This window comes from Dermochelys coriacea, chromosome 2 (genome assembly GCF_009764565.3).
Source record: "Dermochelys coriacea isolate rDerCor1 chromosome 2, rDerCor1.pri.v4, whole genome shotgun sequence".
Lineage (NCBI taxonomy): Eukaryota > Metazoa > Chordata > Testudines > Dermochelyidae > Dermochelys > Dermochelys coriacea.
In genome coordinates, this window is record NC_050069.1 from 73387305 (window position 1) to 73404998 (window position 17694).

At 40.0% G+C, this 17694-nt stretch overlaps 1 protein-coding gene across 2 annotated transcripts in view; it reads right to left on the reverse strand.

The window, feature by feature from the left end:
- SNTG1 (syntrophin gamma 1) overlaps positions 1 to 17694 on the reverse strand; it is a 578088-nt gene that overhangs the window by 63925 nt on the left and 496469 nt on the right. For both annotated transcript variants that reach the window (XM_043507881.1, XM_038390970.2), the window contains exon 15: positions 2070 to 2222. In XM_043507881.1, the coding sequence (XP_043363816.1) occupies positions 2070 to 2222 (153 nt within the window). The remainder of the gene's footprint in view (positions 1 to 2069; positions 2223 to 17694) is intronic.

Here is a 17694-nt window from a genome sequence, read left to right on the forward strand (position 1 = left end):
GACCCCATTTTGATTTTAACCTAGCTCTTTCCTTGTCAAAGAATGATGAGACTCATTGGCACTTTGTAGAGGCCAATCATACCACTTCTCAACTACCACTGAAAATCTATTATGTGTTTGATGATAAATGTGCAACAAAATTGTGGGAAGAAGGATTAACTATTGAAACTATTGAAAGAATATTAGAGCAAACTAAAAGTAATTCAGGTAATGGAATTGGCATCTTGCCCATCCCCTTTCCCCCCCTCATTGGGATGTAGGAAGAAGTTCACATACAACACTAAAAGTGTACATACAAAAGATGAAACTGATTCTGTGAATTTTGGCTTTCTGGCAATTTCACAAATGATAAAATATTTTACTGTTAATAGTTCAGTTTCTCACATGCACTATAGCCAAAATGCAACCTTGGCACGTAAAAATACTTTCAGCTCAATAAAGACAAGATATGCTGATCACAATGGGGAGATGTGTGAATAAGACTGTTAGAAGAGGTATTACTGGGGACACTGGAGCATATTAAATACATTTGAAGTATAAAATCTAAGAGGTAGAGCCAAAAATCAGAAGTGGAACAGCAGGTACCCATATAAGAAGAGACAAAATTGAAGTAACTTCAGTGCTAATGGTTAATATAGATGTTTTGTTATATTTTCTTTTGTGGAATGCCCTGTAGTGCAGTTACAAACAGTGCCTCCGTTAATGATATGAGAAGTAAGAGGTATCTTGATGTTTCTGAATTAGGAGATTATTTGATTTTGTTTTGTTTTGTTTTAAATAGTGAAACTGCATCTACATTTTCCAGCACAGTAATAAAAGTTCAAACTATTCCTTTAAAATGTAACAGAGAGTAACATTTTTAAGTTAAAAATTGGCATTTCTGAGATTAACGGAAATAGCTATATGCATGAAAAGTGACAGCATGTGTAATTCTGCAATATAGGGGAACCAGTTTTATAAACTAAACATATTTCATCTCAGCTCTGATGGTTTTAAAATCAGGAGGGTGTTACCATATATAAACATTTAACATTTTGTTTAAACAATAAGCGCCAGATGTTCAAATGAGGGCACAAAAAAGATGTATTCATAGAAACTCATCTTTGAGCACAAACCAGCATTTACACATACCAAATAGGGACACCATCTAACATTTAGATGCACTACTGATATGCAAATATGATTTTTTATGCGTGCAGCTGGAAGACTAATCATGACAACATCTTTGCAGAGGTGTCCAAAAAGATATTTTTCTGATTGCTATATCAACATTACAGCTAGGAATGGGTGAATCAGAAAGAACTTTGAACTTCTTTTTATATTTTAACATAAACTACCATGCACTGTTGGTCATCTTAATTTCACAATAAAATGCTGATTGGGCAACTAATATTACCCAGCTTGCTCTATAATTATAGCTATAGAATAGTCCACTACTAATCTCTACTCTGGTATCACCTACTCCTCACTCTGGCATCTGATAATTAAAAAGAAATGGCAACAAACAAGAAATGTATGGAAAAAACAAAGCAAAAGTGTTAGGCTCAGTTTTGCCCTCATATTGGTGCAGCACCTATTAACTGCAATGAGAGTTTAATCCTTGTAAGTGAGGTCAGAATTGGGTTCTTTATATCATCTGATTGTACAACAATGCTGTCCAAACAGCTGTGTTACCTCCCCATTGTTTAAAGACTCTCTCCTGTTTTCCTTCTGTCCCTACTTTGCCTATTGCTTTTTGTCGTTATTTATTGAGTTACCTATCCATGGTAATTAAAGGCAGAAATTTGAGATGGGTAAGGATGTCCTATGAGCCTTTGATTACAAACTCCATAGGAAAGGTGACAGTGTCTTCTTGTACTTAGATTTGAGTAATATAGAGAAATGCTAGATAGACATATAATCAAAACACCAGGAACAACTAGGACACTGTATAGTTATAATAATAATGTGAGTAATCCATTAGAAGGTTAGATGATTCCATCTCATTTTGGCTTTTTTCTTACTCATTTTCATCCCTGACAATCACTTATTAATGTTCCAGAACACAGGCATTATGGCAGCTGTCTCACCTGAATTCGTTCAACTTCTAAAAAAGTTGCTGTTTGGAAGGCTTTTTCCCATAGGATTAGGTCACACTCTAACTCCACGGAAAAGTAGAGATCCTCTCCAGATTCAGATTGGACACCGAAGCAGTGTTTCCGACGATCCAACAGATCACTGTCCTGATAAAAGCTTGAAGTTATATAATCTGGCATACATAATTTATATTTCTTACTGTAAATATCTGTGCCTCAAATCTAACGTTATAGCTGAGCATTGCTAACTTTGTACATACTGCATTAGTAGGTGAAAGTTCAGGAATTGCAAAGGAAGACTTGGGTCTAAATGTTGACATCTGAAGAAATTTGAAACAAGATGTTATGTTGAGAGCTGTGCATTTTAACAACATACTGTACTAGGGTTTACAGAAAATCACTAGCATAACTTTCAACATCTTAACAAGCCATTTCTCATAAAGGGTACAATAGGTGTTTTTTTTAAAGTAATGAAGCATCTATAAAATATGTCTTCTATTTATCGACAGAAGAGGTCAAGCACAGAGTAAGATGAGACTCTTTAAACTACTCTGCCAACCTCACCAATGTACCCCATTGTACCCACCAAAGGAGTGAGAGAATACTTCAGTGTAAATAGTAATTGTTTGTCCATAATTTAAGATCCAGTGAGAGGAAATTACATATACTACCAAGAAAGACATTTGATATCAGACTGTAAAAAAATATAGCATTAAATAGTAGACAGGATTTATAATTGAGAAATTTGCAATGAAATCCACCATTAAAAAAAATTATCAATGAATTTTTTAAACAGCACTTCGAAAAATGGGAACATTGTGGGTTAAAATTCTGGCACACAGTTCACACAAATACACTTGTGAAAACAAGAAAAGAAGCACCCAGAAAGATCACAGTGCAATATATTCATTGTCACAAATGACAGACAACAAGGTCACCACTTAAACTGAGCACATATGGCATCAGGAATAAAAATAAATGCCTTTGGCTCTCAAGGTGGGTGAGGTCATATCTTATATAAGACCAACTTCAGTTGATGGGAGAGACAAGCTTTCAAGCTTACACAGAGCTCTTCCTCTACCAGCTGAGTTAAAGGGAAATCTCAGTTAGCTACAGTTCATTAGCATCTGCACACACTGTAGGCCAGATATTAGAGAGTGACTTAGTATGTGATTCAAAACCTACTGAAGTCACAAGGAGTCTTTCCATTTACATCAGATAGCAATGGATCAGGCCCATAATCACAGACATTTGAACCACAATAACACAGGGAGTAGGTACTTAGATACCATGGAAATGTGATAGCAGTTGTGAACTGCATACATTATTGGATTCTCAGATCAAATGGCTAGTGGCGTTCTGTTATTTTCTTTGTTGGGCCTGTCCTGTAGTAGGTGACTTCTGGGTACTCTTCTGGCTCTGTCAATCAGAACGCCACTAGCCATCACCTTCAGCCCCCAACTAAAATCTCTCCAATGCATCATCAAGGATCTACAACCTATCCTGAAGGACGACTCATCACTCTCACAGATCTTGGGAGACAGGCCAGTCCTTGCTTAAAGACAGCCCCCCAACCTGAAGCAAATACTCACCAGCAACCACACACCACACAACAGAACCACTAACCCAGGAACCTATCCTTGCAACAAAGCCCGTTGCCAACTCTGTCCACATATCTATTCAGGGGACACCATCATAGGGCCTAATCACATCAGCCACACTATCAGAGGCTCATTCACCTGCGCATCTACCAATGTGATATATGCCATCATGTGCCAGCAATGCCCCTCTGCCATGTACATTGGTCAAACTGGACAGTCTCTACGTAAAAGAATAAATGGACACAAATCAGACGTCAAGAATTATAACATTCAATAACCAGTCAGAGAACACTTCAATCTCTCCGGTCACTCGATTACAGACCTGAGGGTGGCTATCTTTCAACAAAAAAACTTCAAAACCAGACTCCAAGGAGAGACTGCTGAATTGGAATTAATTTGGAAACTGGATACAATTAACTTAGGCTTGAATAGAGACTGGGAATGGATGAGTCATTACACAAAGTAAAACTATTTCCCCATGTTATTTCTCCCTCCCCACCCCACTGTTCCTCAGATGTTTTTGTTAACTGCTGGAAATGGTCTACCTTACTTGTCACCATGAAAGGTTTTCCTCCTTTCCCCCCCTGCTGCTGGTGATGGCTCATCTTAAGTGATCACTCTCCTTACAGTGTGTATGATAAAACTCATTGTTTCATGTTCTTTGTGTTGTATATAAATCTCCCCACTGTATTTTCCACTGAATGCATCCGATGAAGTGAGCTGTAGCTCACGAAAGCTTATGCTCAAATAAATTTGTTAGTCTCTAATGTGCCACAAGTACTCCTTTTTCTTTTTACTTTGGGACAGAATCACTGTCCCGTTCCTTTGCTTTTGCACCATTCAGGCAGTGTAAAAAGTGTGAAGCCCACCAGTCAGTCCCTTTGTGGGATGTCCCCTGGCATAGAGGGTCTCCCAAGAGGGTGTAGAGCTGACGTAGCTGGCTTCCTCTAGTCTCTGGTACAGGGTACGTATTGAGGGTGAGGGAAGGGGATTGGCTGGAATGCTTGGCACTCTGGCTATCCCCAACTGCCGTCTGATCCTTCAGGGACCACAGCCAACAGAGATAAGTTAGGGCAGCACCCTATAATGTTCTAGCTTGCACTGGGGCTGAGGGAGAGAATCTGTTTGTTGGTCCTCAGTTTCTCTTTTTCTGCTGTACTGTGTTGATCTAGATGGCTGAGGGAGGGAGGGAAGGATGTTATCCTTAGCCAGGCTCACAGAGCCAGTTGAACTATCCTGCTGACTCAAGGGCTCTCACTGATGGGTAGGTAAGCAGGCAGTGGGAACTGCCTGAACTACTTCCCTCCTTTCCCTTTGATGAAACAGTCAGACACCAGGCAAGTTGCACAAGAGCTGAACCAGGGAAGGGACAGCAGCTGCTCAAGACTGCCCTACGCTCACACTAGAACTGCTCCTACAAACTGCAGGGAAGTAGTGGGAGACAACTGGTGAGGTGACAACCCCTATGCTTCTCCCCACAGTGGAAACATTCCAATTTAAAAATATGTAGAGCACCACTTAGCAATCTCATTTTTCAATAATAAAGTACAAATTTTCTTAACAGCCACCTTAAAGACCAGAAGTTAGAGCCCAAGGGTCATAAGTGTCCCGCAGTCCTCAGGTTGGACACCCTTGGGTTAGAAGGACAAAGCATAACACTTTTATATTTGGATGGTAGCAAAGAACCAAAAATAAACATTATCCCAAAATGTGCACATAGTACTAACAACTTAGAAGGTACCTGGAATTGAATCTATCACCATCATATTTAGAACACTGATAAATAAGGCTAAGATTTTGTCACAGTTATTTTTAGTAAAAGTCATGGACAGGTCATGGGCAACAAACAAAAATTCACGGAGCCTGTGGCCTGTCCGTGACTTTTACTAAAGATAACCATACAAGCTGCATGGCAGATGTGCACAGCTCTGACTGCAGCCCCCATTGGATGGCAGGAGTGCATGGCCCCAGCTGCGGCCCCTGCCACAAGCCCCGGGGTTGGAGCTGACCCCATCATGGGGCAGGAGCACACAGCCCCGGCTGCGGTCCCCCCTCCGGAGCTATGTGGGGAGCATAGCCACAGTTCCAGCTCCAGCCATGGCTCCAGCCCTGGCTTCAGCTACGGACAGCTGAAGCGGAAGAAGTCACAGAGGTCTGGTAAAGTCATGGAATCCATGACTACCGTGACCTCTGTGACTAAATCGTAGCCATACTAATAAATAATAATTGCTTAGTGAAAACACTCTTGTAACTCTTGTCCAATGAAGCACCCTGTGCTAATGCTAAAGCTTCTGGGTGCTCCTGGCAAGTCTCACACAGCACTATGAAGTCTATAGAAAACAGATAATAATGGCTCTATATTCATATTTGGTAAACAATTGCAGATGACTTATGAGGACTGTCAACCACATACAGCCTGAAAGCTACAGTTATATTGTTGCAGGTTTTATCCCAATGAGTGTCCATTTGCCATAGCAACACATGACTCTCAGCCAATATGAATTCAAGCACCAGAAATGATGCCATCACCATCAATTAGGGGCTGATGCGTAAGAGTGCTAGCCACCCATTTAGCACAGTCTGCAACTCCTGATCCAGGGCTCAAGGAATGATTTAATTTCAGATTTTAAACAGGCTATGATTTTAAATGTGTGGTGGTCATTATCAATGTCAGCAATACCGCTGCACGTTCAGTCATAAGTTTATTTGAAAGTGTATTAGCATTAGAGGTTCACACCACATATTGTACCAGGGCAGCAACCACAGCAGGGCGAGTAGGGCAGCCACCCAGGGCACAAAGCCAGGGGAAGGAGGCAGAAAAATGGGATGAATGAAAAAAGAAATGGTAGGAGGCAGAGCCCTGTAGTGGAAAACAGGGATCCACGGGTCCCATTACCATATCTGCCACCCTTACTTTTGCGCTGCTGTGGGTGGTGGCACTACCATGCCATTCTTACTTTTGCACTGCTGTTGGCGGCAGTGCTGCCTTCAGAGCTGGGTGCCCGGCCAGCAACCACCACTCTCCATCCACCCAGCTCTGAAGGCAGCACTGCCATGAGGGACCCCCTCCCATTTTATTCGTCCATCCTATTTTTACACCCTCTACTCCCCCAGCTTTGCACCATGGGTGGCTGCCCCACTCACCCCACCCTAGTAATGGCCCTGATGGATACAACTGTGTTGAGAATTTTAAGAAAAAACATATTTCAGACCAAAAAAGAGAGATTTTTTAAACTTTCATAACTGACATGACAAGAACAGATGTTCCAGGGCTATGAAGTACCAAGCCTAGCTGTGCCGGGACTGAGCCCAGGCAAGCTACCCCACAAATTAAGCACTGAATAGCATACACAGGGACAGGAGAGTAGTGCCTGTCTTCACAGGGTTGGATTTAATTCATCAGGGTTTCCTGGCCACACTCAGATAAGTCAATGGATCTGTTCAGCAAGGGGCATGACAAAATGAACATGTAAATATGCAGTTTTCCAAAGAGTGAGTCTCACCATGCTAACAAGACTCTGAGCTATACCTATTTCTTTGGCCATTTTCCTTCTGCTAGGCAAAAGTTATCTGGCAGCTAAGCAGCACTCATAAATGCAGGATTGAGTTCCCTTGTACTCCCTGCCCTTTTTATTACTTTTTCACCTGTGCATAGGTGTGCAACACTCCAGACCTGTACCTATGTATCTAATTGTACTTTCTGTTAAATAATGGATAAGCAGGTCAATGGACTGCCAATGTGTGTGTAAATTTTTTTTAACAAAAGTGCTATGTGCTTGTCCATATAAGATATTAGTTCAGGGTAGTATGCCCTCCCCCAGAAAGCATGAGAAATTCTCTAAAGGATGCTGTAAATATGAGATAACAATGTCTGGAGTCTTGTACACTGAGCTGGACTAAGAAGCCATCCTTATTAACTAACTTTTCATCTCATGGAAGTTGTTTTGTTGATAAGATGTTTCACTTCAGTATAACTATAATGCATTCAGACACTCGCTTAGTGATTATCATAATCTTGTTCTTTTATTATCACGTATTAGTCTGTGGTGGCCTTTATTGAACTTTGTGATGACTTCATATGTACTGTATGAGACTAATAATGATTTAATTGTAGTATTTGCCTGAGAGCACAATTAAAAACAAATTCTCTGGGAAAGAATTGTCACAAGAAGGGAAAGTTGTACCAGTCTCCTGACTCTCCACTCCAAAAAGGTCATTTTATCTATCCATTTATTTATTTATAACAGAAAGTCCAAAGAAAGAGCCTTGCAGCAGAACTGACTGTCAGGAAGGTCTTTGGCTCATGTCCACATGCTGTGTAATCCAGCATCCCTGCTGTCAGGAGGGGTGACTCCTGTTTGCCCGATTAATAATGATGTACCTATTAAGTAAGAACAATACATTTCTCCCAGGGAAACTAGCATGGTTCATTAACTTTAAAAGATCAGGTTAAAGTGGAATACTTCACAATCATTGGATAGTGGCATTATCTTCATATGTCTCCCGAAAGTCTATTTTCTTTAAAAACTCCATGCTCTTCAGATAAACACTGTTCCTTTTTTGAAATACTCCCTACCTTATATTTTACTTAAAATGTAGGTGGTAAACACTAGTAAGTAATTTCTTCTTTGGGCCAGTTGTCCAATATGTGAATGGCCTGAGCTTCCACTGCAATCAGTGGGAGTTGAAGGTGCTCAGAACCTAACAGTACCTACTCAGCAACAACTTCCAAGAGTGCGTGACCAAAGTATGCCTAACTCACATGGATCATATTGGGCTAGATGGATTCCCTTCCTCATGCTGGTGAGCCATTTTTGCAGTCCCACTTATGGCAACATTCACCAGCATGAGTAAGGGGTTCACAGTCTGTCCCAATGAGAATTATTGGGCAAATCAGACTCTTTGGTATCAGGTGACCTTAATTTCATTTTTTAAAATAGATATTCAGTTCAGCTATCACCTTCACATTAATAGAAATAATTTTATTATATCAACATTTTATACTATGTAGATGGGAAAAAGTTGATAAGTTCCTCTGCTGACTGGTGAAGCCAGCTCAATGACCTCTTTGCATCACAGTAGAAATGCAAAAGGGGCTTACCAGACACAGTAATTGGGCCCAATACTTGTCTAGGTTCTTTAAAGATAAAAAGCACTATACAAATGTAAACATTAATTCTAGAGCACATTAGGTGTAAAGAGAAATTAAAAAAAACATTTAGCAGGCATTTTGCACCTCCAGTCATCATTTATTTAGTCACTGAATATTAACTGGTTTCAGAGTAGCAGCCATGTTAGTCTGTATTCGCAAAAAGAAAAGGAGTACTTGTGGCACCTTAGAGACTAACAAATTTATTTGAGGATAAGCTTTTGTGAGCTACAGCTCACTTCATCGGATGAGCTCATGAAAGCTTATGCTCAAATAAATTTGTTAGTCTCTAAGGTGCCACAAGTACTCCTTTTCTTTTTGTGAATATTAATTAGTTCTTCATACTCTGTGCCCTGGTTTTACTATTATTTTAGATATTAATCTTCCCTCACATTTAGCTGCTGGGTATATCTGCATGAATAGAGAACTCCATTTTCTAAGTGGTTCACATGCTCCCTTTTGTATTCCTCTTTTTAAGAACAATCTCCGTGGCATCACAATTAGTTGCTATGGAGATGATTTTGGTAGCACTTACAAGCAGCAAGAGCAGATTCACTTCAGAGTAACAAAATATTGTTTCATGAAACATTCTTATTAATAAATAATAGGGAAGAGAAGACATAACATAATGAATGTGTACACACACACACACACACACACATATATATGCACCCAGAAAAGGGGTACTTGTGGCATCTTAGAGACTAACAAATTTATTTGAGCATAAGCTTTCGTATGCTCAAATAAATTTGTTAGTCTCTAAGGTGCCACAAGTACTCCTTTTCTTTTTGCGAATACAGACTAACATGGCTGCTACTCTGAAACCTGTCATATATGCACCCAGTAGTTTTTGCCTGCACTGATACTTTTCTCAGATTTCTGTTTGGTGAAAATAGCCCCTGGTATTTATTTGCTGAGAAACATGCTGAGGTGTGTATGCATGCTTGTGTGTGTTTGTATACGCTGAGATTATATAATTCTTCTAACATTGCAAAGAAGCACTAATGGTGGTTTTCACCAAATGGAAATCTGAGAAAAGCCTTGGTACAGATGATTGGTGCAGTGAGATGCAACATGCTGAACATTACCTTGGAAGTGCTGAGCTCCCAATGAAGGGCAGCATGCTGCAGGATCAGGCCCTTGAATATTACATATTAGTATAGGTGGAGAAAGTAGTGACATCCAACGTTAAGGTTGCCTGACACTTTCCTTTATAGGACCCTGTTTTCAGTTGCTTATATCTTTGCCAATCTTTAACTGTTTGAGCTGATATTTTCCATGAAAGCTATCTGCTTCAGGCTGGAATGTTCTTATTAAGTGTCGGCTAAAACAGTTTATCCAATTCTGAGAACGAGGTTACGTTGTTTTGCCAATACTTAAGAACTTTGTACAACTGTGTTGTTGACAAGCTCTCTTGTTTCCATGCTTTGCAGCACGAACTTCAAATTCAGAGATGGTGGGTGGTGATGGTAGGACTGATGTCAGGGATGTGCCTTTTGCCATATCCATAAAAATCTGTCATAATTTTGTCACGTTAATTGCTTTTTCAAAATGAAAAGGAGTACTTGTGGGACCCTAGAGACTAACAAATTTATTTGCGCATAAGCTTTCATGAGCTACAGTTTACTTCATCGGATGCATATATTTTCAGAATGGTAGTTCACATGCGATCAGTAGAGACTTGACAGCTAAATTCTCCAGAGAGTGCACGCTGAGTATGCTCTATCTCCATAGGGCAACTGAGTTTGCTCCATCGCAGCATTGCAGTTGACATGCATAACTTTCCCTGCCATTACTCCTCCTGTCTTCTGGGGGCTGCTGTATAGCCAGGTACTGAGAATGAGGAGAATGTTTCTCCTGTTATCTCAATGATCTCCCTGATGAATCCCAGATAACATGGAAAGAAGGATGAGGCAGTCTGTCTTGAATGCAAAGTGCTGGGGAATGGGGTTGGAGGTGAAGAGATGCAGGGCATGTGTTGGGGAATAGAAACAAGAGTTCAGGGTACATGGGAGTTAGCAGCAGGAGCCAGAAGGTTGGAGTAGGGATAGGGGCAGGAAGAGAAGGCGACAAATGACTGTGTGGGTCTGTCAGGGGAATATAGGAGGGAGTAGAGGGAAAGGGGAGGATAGGAGAAAACTGGGGTTAAGGCAGGAACTATGGAGAAAAGAAACATGGCAGACTAAGTAGTGGGAGCCCAGGGAAGTGACACAAGAGTCCATGGGGATAGCAGCAGGGGAAGGGACAAGAGCAGGAGCTGAGGAGATAGGGAGAAGAGAGGCTGAGGCAGGCAGAAGCAGAAGTGAAGAGAACATTGCCCAAAAGAACATGAAAATTAACTAAAGTAAACAAGGCTTTGGTCTCTGTTACTGGAGCTATCAATTAATACAGCCTCCTAGGGTTGGATCCTTAGCTTGTCTACATTGTTTTGGCAGCATAAAAACAGACTAAAGGAAGCTGAAGTGCCTAGCTGAGAATTTTCTTTGCATCAGGGACTCTTTCAAATGTACACAACTTGTATAGCCAGCTCTTTATCCTTGCTTTTTCATCCCTCGGCATAAGAGCTGTGGCCAGTGATTCCTCCCTGCCTGAATATCCCTTTGGCAGTATTCATAGCTGGTAGTATTTTAAGCAGCCTTGAAGCTGTTTAAAGTTATTTCTTGAGACCAAGTTGGTCCACAGCAAGCTATGCTGATTGTCAAATAGTATGCGAAGAATCCAGTCTTCTGATTATATCGATCTGTCATGTATTTTTGTTTGCACTGGTGTGTCATGTTAGCTAAATGCACAACTGTTTCCTGTATTTCTCCCTTTTCTCATCATATCTATTTATATAATAAAAATATACTGAAGGAGTAAAATGAGTTATTTTTACCACCAAGAGTAATTATTCTGTGCTGAAAAAATTAAGGTCAGAGGCTGCTGTTCTAACTAGAAGTTTAATTTGAGTAAAGAATGCATCATTAGAGCACTCAAGATAAAAATGAAAAGAATCACATTTAGTGAGTCATGCACACACGGGGATAGTCGGGAAGTGAGAGTTTGAAATATTACATGAACCTTCTGTGCCTTCAGGTTGGAGCTGATTAGGAATATAGTAATATATAACTGCACTGATATGAATAATACTATGCATAAACTCCAGCTGTTCACCATCCTGTCACCTTGCCTGTGTGGACATAATCATCTTCTATTTCATTTCAGAGCTAATTTGCCATCAGAGTACAACTACTGCTCCATATAAAATAAATAAATAAAATAGCATTTTTACTGTAGGTCTCAAAACATCTGTGATTTGACACCCAGGAACTAGAGAGGAGGTGATCAGACTACAGAAGGGATTTACTCTTGATTGAAAGTGAAGACTTCTATGGTGGAAAAACTAACTTTAGGAAATAAAGGCAATTTTGACTGTCTTGGATATAATATTTTAATCTAATTTGCATAACCTGCCTAAAAGATTATACCACACTGGATTAAAAATTTTAAAAAATGGTCTACATAACAAAATGTTTAATTATGTAGTGCCTTTTATCTCAGAACCTCAAAGCATATTATATTTACACAGGCTAATATTTACAACACATACCCTAAGGGCACCCAGCATTTTAGCTGGATCCACATTGTAGGTCTGGGCTGAAAAAATGGGCCTACCTCTATAGTGGTGCTGTAGCAACTCCTATCTTGGTCTAAGGCAGGGATTGGTGACCTTTGGCATGCAGGCTGCCAGGGTAAGCCCCCTGGCAGGACGGGATGGTTTGTTTACCTGCTGTGTCCACAGGTTCGGCCGATCACAGCTCCCCCTGGCCACTGTTCACTGCTCCAGGCCAATGGGGGAATCCTTCGGCCTGCACTGCTTCCCGCAGCCCCCATTGGCCTGGGATGGCGAACCACGGCCAGTGGGAGCTGCGATCGGCCGAACCTGTGGACACAGCAGGTAAACAAACTGTTCCGTCTCACCAGGGGGCTTACCCTAGTGGGCCGCATGCCAAAGGTTGCTGATCCCTGGTCTAAGAGTTTCTCTTGGTCAATCCTGCTGCATGTAAAGAAAGCCAGAATTGGCTGATAGTTGGCAGAGCACTACACAGAAAAGACAGAGTCTGTTAAAACAAGTTTCTTCTTGCTCCCATCATTGAAAACATCCCATCCTACCTACTTCCATTCTTTGTCTTTCTAATATTTTGAGACACTCTAAATGCTGCATCTTTATCTTGGACAAAACCACCAGTGCAAGGCAAACCTGCCTCAGTGTAGCAGTTGGGAAAGTCTAGACCTATGTTTGGGAAAATAATATTCACACATTTTAACACCTGAAGCAAACATTAGATCATCTAGTCTGACTTCCTATATAGTACAGGTCATAGAATTTAATCCATTCACTCCTATATTGGGTCCAATAACTTGTGTTTGAGTAAACCATATATTCCAGAAAGGCATCTGGTCTTAATCTGAAGACTTCAAGAGATGGAGAATACAGTTAATCCCCTCACTTTTGAAAATGTGTATCTTATTTCTAATTGGAATCAGTCTCGCTTTTACTTCCAGCCATTGTTTCCCATTATGCTTTTCACTAAACAGCCCTTTGGTACCTGGTATTTTCTTCATAAGGTACTTATATATCATAATCAGACACTTCTTGATCTTCTTTTTGATAAACTAAACAGATTGAACAGTTACATCTTTCACTGTATGGCTTTTTTTCCCCAGCCCTTGAATAATTTTTGGAGCCGCATATATTTAAATTGACTTAATATCCTTTTAATGGGGCTCAATATTACTCTTCTACATATTTCATAATGAACAACTCATTATAATTTAACTGGAATTTTTTTGATAAATGATGCAGTTTGGACCTACTATACAACATCTGTATTACATGGTAAAGTCTAATATGCCAAATTGAAATTCTTTAATATGAATAACAAATTTATTAGAGCATAAGCTTTCGTGAGCTACAGCTCACTTCATCGGTGAAGTGAGCTGTAGCTCACGAAAGCTTATGCTCTAATAAATTTGTTAGTCTCTAAGGTGCCACAAGTACTCCTTTTCTTTTTGCGAATACAGACTAACACGGATGCTACTCTGAAACCTTTAATATGAATAATCTTTATAAAGTAATGCAGACTTTTCAGGGTATTTAGAAGACTTAGCACAGAGTTCATATTTATTTTGATGTATATTATTGCCTTGATGAAATATTCACATCAGCTTTTGAAATAATTATTTTATTCTAAAAACTTGAAATTAGAATTAATGGGCCACATATTTTAATTGAAGTCAATGGAAGCTGCATTTGATAGTCGCCTAACTTAATTAGGTATACATTATAGACAGAAAAAAGAGGATTATAATAACTACATACCTCTTGGTATTATAAGGATTAGTTACTTGAAGTTTATATAGTACTTTAAATATATTATTCAATATTCTCCTCTAATATTAGGTATTGTAATAGGGGTGTATATTTTGTAGGATCAAGTAGTTCATCCTCTACTACTTGTACCACTCTATGTGTTTGTGTGTGATAAGGAAGAAATTAAACTTTCCCACATGAGGAAAATCAATGTACTGGCCTAAAAGAGAAACTTGTGGTAGATGTCTCTAATCACAACCAGAAAAGGAGTACTTGTGGCACCTTAGAGACTAACAAATTTATTAGAGCATAAGCTTTCGTGAGCTACAGCTCAATGCATCCGATGAAGTGAGCTGTAGCTCACGAAAGCTTATGCTCTAATAAATTTGTTAGTCTCTAAGGTGCCACAAGTACTCCTTTTCTTTTTGCGAATACAGACTAACACGGCTGCTACTCTGAAACCTCTAATCACAACCAGTTTGCTGCTGCCTCATTAGAGCTGTAGTCAGAGTTGGGAAAAATGAGGGGAGAACTAAAGACGACCTGGGACAAGTCTGAAAAAGGTTTTCCCATTGTGTCATTGGTATGCCTTGGAATTATAGGAGGGATATTTAGTGGAGAAAGTTGCCAGCATATTTCAGGAGAAAAATGCTAGTATAGCACTCAAAGTTAAAAATTATGTATATGCCAGTGACTGAAGTTTTTTAAGCCTAACACACTGAAAACATTTTTAAGGGACAACTCATTCTAAGAGAGACTTAGCTAGGTAAGTCTGATATGATCACCGAGATGTTGAATTGCCTGCTATAAAAATATCAGTCAAATAAGTTAAAGTGGGAGGCTTTAAATATGCCTTTCCAAATACATGATTTTGGTAATACTGGCAAATAAATAAATCCTCAGCACTGGGGAGGAAAGACTGTCAAATTATTATCCATACTTAGGTGAAATGAATAAGGTTGCATTTTTGTCACAGCTGTCATGAGAGTCAAGACATTTACAGATTTTCAAAGTTATTCATTGTTTTTGAGATTTTGGGACTTTTGTGTGTAAATGAGTGGAAGGATGGATTTTATTTACAGCAAAACAAAATTCCTTAGGACTGCAAAGCTGCACCCTGAGCTCCATGGGTAATAGAAAACACGAGTTCAGAAACAACTGGAGAGAAGCAAGGAATCAAAGCACTGGGCTCTAGCAGCTCTAATTACCAAAGCATAAAAGTTGTCCCATCCCTGAGATAAACTGAACATTTTCTATAATTTGGAAAGCCAGTGTGAATAAAAGACAATTTGGCAACTCCAAAATACATCTGACATTTTAGCATATTTATGCCATGATTTTCTCTTAGAAAACCTACAAGACAAACCTCCATTCCTTATCGATGTACAATTTGCTAGGTGCAAATTCCTGTTGGAAGAGTACTTAACAATCCTCCATCTCTACTGAGCAAAGCACCATGCATGTTCTTAACAGGAATGAACATAAGCTTGTTCTTAAAGTAAAGCATGAGCAAGGGCTTTTAACAAATCATGGTGTAAAAGATTTTTGTTGTGCCTCCTCTGAAGAATAAAATAACCTGATTCAGATTCAACCTATTTGATAAATGATTTGTTCTCCTACAACAACTCCAGAGTGGGACACAGTTCATGAAAAAATAAGGTTTACAAATTTGTGTAAATCAGTGGTATTTATAGTTCTGCAGTACTTCCCTTTGTAGTGTTAAAACTGCTTTATAAACATAATTTGATTAAATCTCTCAATATTGCTGTAAGATTGGTTAAAATAGGCATAGTGCCACCTATGAGAAATCTGAAGGTCAAAGACATTAAATGGGCTGGAGAAAATAATAAAACAATTCTATGACAGTTAAGGAACTTTTTCCTAAAAATTGTCATGTCTCTCAAAATCCATAGAATGTATTTAGCAAAATATGGTTGGTTTAGAGTGGCTATAAACATAATATTAACAACAACAGAGAAGGAACACAAGACAGATTAGGCAAAGACAAGGTTAAAGAACATTCAGATAAATTAAATGTATTAAAGTCAGCAGGGTCCAATTAAATTTGCCCTCGGGTATTTAAGGAACTAGCTGAAACAATCTCAGAAACTTTAGCAATCATTTTCAGGAACTCATTGAGAATAACCTAATTTCCTTCTTTTATAGGGTTACCAGCCTAGTGGATAGGAGGAAGTAGTAGACATAGAATCACAGAATCATAGAATTGTAGGAGTAGAAGGGACCTTGACAGGTCATCTAGTCTACTCCCCTGCACTTATGGCAGGACTAAGTATTATCTAGACCAGTGGTTCCCAAATTTGTTCCGCCGCTTGTGCAGGGAAAGCCCCTGGCGGGCCGAGCCGGTTTGTTTACCTGCTGCGTCCGCAGGTTTGGCTGATTGTGGTTCCTAGTGGCCACGGTTTGCTGCTCCAGGCCAATGGGAGCTGTTGTACGTCCCTCGGCCCGTGCCACTTCCAGCAGCTCCCATTGCCCTGGAGCAGCGAACTGCGGCCACTGGGAACCACGATCGGCCGAACCTGCGGACGCGGCAAGTAAACAAACTGGCCTGGCCTGCCAGGGGCTTTTCCTGCACAAGCGGTGGAACAAGTTTGGGAACCACTGATCTAGACCATCCGTGACAGGTGTTTGTCTAACCTGCTCTTAAAGACCTCCAATGATGGATATTCCACAACCTTCCTAGGCAATTTATTCCAGTGCCTAACTACCCTGTCAGTTAAGAAGTTTTCCCTAATGTCCAACCTAAACCACCCTTGCTGTAATTTAAGCCCATTGCTTCTTGTCCTATCCTCAGAGATTGTGAACAATTTTTCCCTCCTCCTTGTAACAACCTTTTATGTACTTAAAAACTGTTATGTCCCCTCTCAGTCTTTTCTTCTCCAGACTAATCAAGCCCGTTTTTTTTTTCAATCTTCCTTCATAGGTCGTGTTTTCTAGACCTTTAACAATTTTTGTTGCTCTTCTCTGGACTTTCTCCAATTTGTCCACCTTTTTCCTGAAATGTGGCACCCAGAACTGGAAAAAATACTCCAGTTGAGGCCTACTCAGCATGGAGTAGAGTGGAAGAATTACTCCCCATGTCTTGCTTACAATATTCCTGCTAATACATCTCAGAATGACGTTTGCTTTTTTTGGCAACAGTGTTACACTGTTGACTCATATTTAACTTGTGATCCAGTATGACCCACAGCTCCCTTTCTGCAGTACTGCTTCCTACATAGTCATTTCCCATTTTGTATATGTTCAACTGATTGTTCTTTCTTAAGTGGAGTACTTTGCATTTGTCCTTATTGAATTTCATTCTGTTTTCTTCAGACCATTTCTCCAGTTTGTGCAGATCATTTTGAATTTTGATCCTATCCTTCAAAGCACTTGCAACCCCTCTGTAGTGGGGTGATCACCCGCTCAGGCCTTAAAGGAGAGGGCTATGGCTGTGAGCAAGCAGTTCCCAGGCTGATTGGGGGAAGCAGGCTCAGCTGTGGCCATGCCCCAATCATG